At 35.4% G+C, this 3,391-nt stretch overlaps 1 protein-coding gene across 1 annotated transcript in view; it reads left to right on the top strand.

The window, feature by feature from the left end:
* ARHGAP18 (Rho GTPase activating protein 18) overlaps window positions 1-3,391 on the top strand; it is a 175,545-nt gene that overhangs the window by 153,763 nt on the left and 18,391 nt on the right. Inside the window, exon 9 of the mRNA XM_012660793.1 lies at window positions 2,514-2,720. Coding sequence (XP_012516247.1) covers window positions 2,514-2,720 — 207 coding nt within the window. The remainder of the gene's footprint in view (window positions 1-2,513; window positions 2,721-3,391) is intronic.

The following is a 3,391-nucleotide window of genomic DNA, read 5'->3' as shown; positions in this document are numbered from 1 at the left end:
AGCTTTAGTGACTTAATTAGCCAGCTCTGATGAAGGTCTCAAACAAGAATTTTAATAATAGAAACATTGTAACAAGAATGCCATATGTACAAAGAATGAACCTTAAATTTAGTTCTGTAAAAGAGAAGGGAAGCTCCATTGTAATATAATTTTAGGAAGCCTAACTCAAAGTTCCCCAATTTATCCAGTGCTAGCACCACTCCCTTCAGTTGTCATGTGGGGGGACAGATTCATATGTATGACTTGTGCAGAATATTTCTATGCAAGCCCAAGTAAGATTTAGGAGGCACCACGATAAATACCATATCCTGGCCTAAGGGTACAGTGACAGGTGTCTTTGGGCAAGCTGCCCAACCAGAATTATTTTTCACTTTGGATTCTTGAGCGTTTGGACCAATGATGGTACCTACCTTTGACTTGGAGAAATAATGAAGACTGATTTTAAAATCTCAGATGAAGATCCATGTTAATATAATTACTGACATTTATCCTTTTTGTAGTTTTAAGTAGTTCATTGTATACATTGTCTCAGACTTCGCAGGCTAGATTAGTATTCCCATTTTACAAATGAGAAAACTTTAAAGAACAAAGGTATGAAAAGATTTACCTTAGATCACACGTAGCTAATAAGTAACTGATTATGCTGGGAGTCAAGCCTGGATTTTCCACTGGGTCCAGTGATATGTCTACACCACCGGGCTGGCTGGTGATAAAGTAAACACTTTTTTAAAAGGAGAAGTTCTTAGAGTTCAAATGAAGAGAAAATAATGCAGTTCTTTCAGCAAGGGCTAGGCTAACATCTTATTAATTTCATATCAAGTCTCTTGCTCTATATTCTGTTAGTAATATTTTGAATAACCTTATTGCATATGGACACCATAATAAAAATGGTTTATTACCTAATCTCTGTAATTTATGCTCATAAAGAAAGAGATACACTGGTCCCAGAGCAATTATTTTGGTCTCTGTGGGACAAAATTAAATATTTTTTTCAAACTTCACCAATTAATCTTTTGTCCTCATTTGAGAACGTGTTGTTTTTATATAACTTTATGGTTGGATTACAATTTAACTTTCTGCACACTGTACCAGAAATTAGATACATAAATCTCATTGTTAGATACTAAGGCTCTGTCTTTAGTTTGTTTCAAATTTTCGAGGTCTACATAGCAGCTACATTTGATTCAAGATCAACATGTTAGCACTTAGAGGAATTTTCCTCATCCTGAAATTCTTTGAAAGATAGATGCTGTTGGATTTTCTTTTTTTCTATTTTGGTGTGGTATATTTGGCCTTTTTCAGATAGGATTTTTTAAAATAAGAAAACATGATCGTTACGGTAGTTAATGAGTTTAGAAACAAAAGCCAGATAGATCTGCAGTTAAATTCCTTTCCCATCATTTGCTAGCTCCGTGACCTCTGGTGAGTTACTTACCTTCTCTAAAACATTGTTTTCTCATCTGTAAAATGGGGTAATTGTATCATCTGCCTCCAGTAAGGATTAAGTAAGATAATCTCTATAATGTGCTTAATGCACTCTCTCACCCAGAGAGAACATTGAATACCTGTGCAGTTTTTGTTATTGTTCTAGACCGAATTAAGTAAGAAGGCAAAAGAGGAACTTGAAGGCTTAAGCCCGTTCTGGGTAGGGTGCCTGTGTCTGCTGTGGACGATGGCCTCAGAGGTTGATGAGTATCTGCCAATAGAGGTCGAAAGTGGTGGCATCGACCAGAGCATAATCGAGCCTGTTCTGATAAAAAGTGCCTTTTCATTCATTTCTTCATTTTTTAAAAAGTCTTTTCTCTTTGGTCTCTCCTCATTTATCCTCCCCCCTATAACAGCATTCATTTAAAAATTTTTTTTAATTTGTTGTTATTATTTTTTGTAGAGGTGGGGTCTCACATGTTGTCCAAGGTGGCCTCAAACTCCTGGGCTCAAGCGATCCTCCTGCCTCAGCCTCCTGAGTCCAGGGATTACAGGTGCACACAACTGCACTGGCTCATTCTTTTTAGGTTCCATGCCAGCCAACTATTGAGTGCCTTAAACAAATCAAATGGAGGTTGAATGAGTCTTTCCAAAGGCATTCTTTTCTTCTTTCTTTAATCTCTAGAGAGAAAAGTACAGCACTTTCTGAAAAGTACAGTATGTCCTGAGAAAAATACAAACATACAATGTTTGTATGATATGTTACACTACTTTTCAGTGCTCCATGGCTGTAGGCCAGAGGTCTGACATCTGACACTTCTCCATTCCTCTCCCTGCACCCTAATTCAGATGTGTGCCCTCTTTGCTTCATTCCCCAGTCCCGTGGTCCTTAGTGGAAACAAAGCACCATCTCAGGGTGCGCCAACCAAATGGAGAAACTTTGATAACAAGTCCTGTTGGATGTAGCTAGCCAACTGTGGTTATGCACAACTTATTTTTTAAATGAAATAAAAATTCTCTATGCTATAGTACTTTAATCTCTTATCTTCATGTATGACACAAATCTCAAAGAGTCATTTCTGTTTCAGGCCCTGCTTGAATTTCTCCAAAGAGTAATAGATAATAAAGAGAAGAATAAAATGACTGTCAAGAACATAGCAATGGTCATGGCCCCTAATCTCTTTATGTGTCATGCATTGGGTTTGAAGTCCAGTGAACAGCGAGAATTTGTAATGGCCGCTGGGACAGCAAACATCATGCACTTGTTGATTAAGTATCAAAAACTTCTGTGGACAGTAAGTATATATTTTTAAACTCTGTTAACGATCCTGTAATTTCTTAACATAATTGTTTATAATGATTTTGAACATAATTTTATAAAGCTGATATAAAAATGTAATGTGCTTTTTTTCTTAATGATTTAGAAAACACATTGCATGTCTGTTACAAAATTGTTTTAATAAATTACAGGTTTATTAAATTGCATTTAAAATTTGTGAGCGTAGAAATATTAAGGGTGTTTTATTCACATAGACAAGGTAGGGCCTGTAAATTTCTATTTTAAAATTAAATTATGTCAAGAAAACATGCCTTGTAAGAAGTAGTCCTTATTTATTTACTTTTGTCCATTTTCTCTTTTCTCAATATTTAGGTTTGTTGTCTTTTTAAAAGCTCATGCAGTCTTGGCTTTAGATCATTCACAGTTATTTTTCATAGCGTTTTCATAGACTCTTTATTTAAAGAGATATATACATTTTGTGCCCTGATTGCTGACAATGGTTTCTTCTGTTTTACTCTTATTTTGAACTTGAGTTTTGACAGGTAATCAGAACATGGTGGTGGATGAGAGGCTTAGTTGATTAAGTTCTCATTTTCCAGTGGAATTTATAATTTTGCAAAGAGGCATTTTAAAGGCATTTAGAAAAATGACCTAAAGGAATTCCAAGCAAAATTATATTATATATTT

Source organism: Propithecus coquereli, unplaced genomic scaffold (assembly GCF_000956105.1).
Source record: "Propithecus coquereli isolate 6110/MARCELLA unplaced genomic scaffold, Pcoq_1.0 Scaffold68, whole genome shotgun sequence".
In the NCBI taxonomy this organism is placed as follows: Eukaryota; Metazoa; Chordata; class Mammalia; order Primates; family Indriidae; genus Propithecus; species Propithecus coquereli.
Note: the sequence above shows the minus strand (reverse complement) of the source record. Positions and strands in the feature narration are given on the sequence as shown.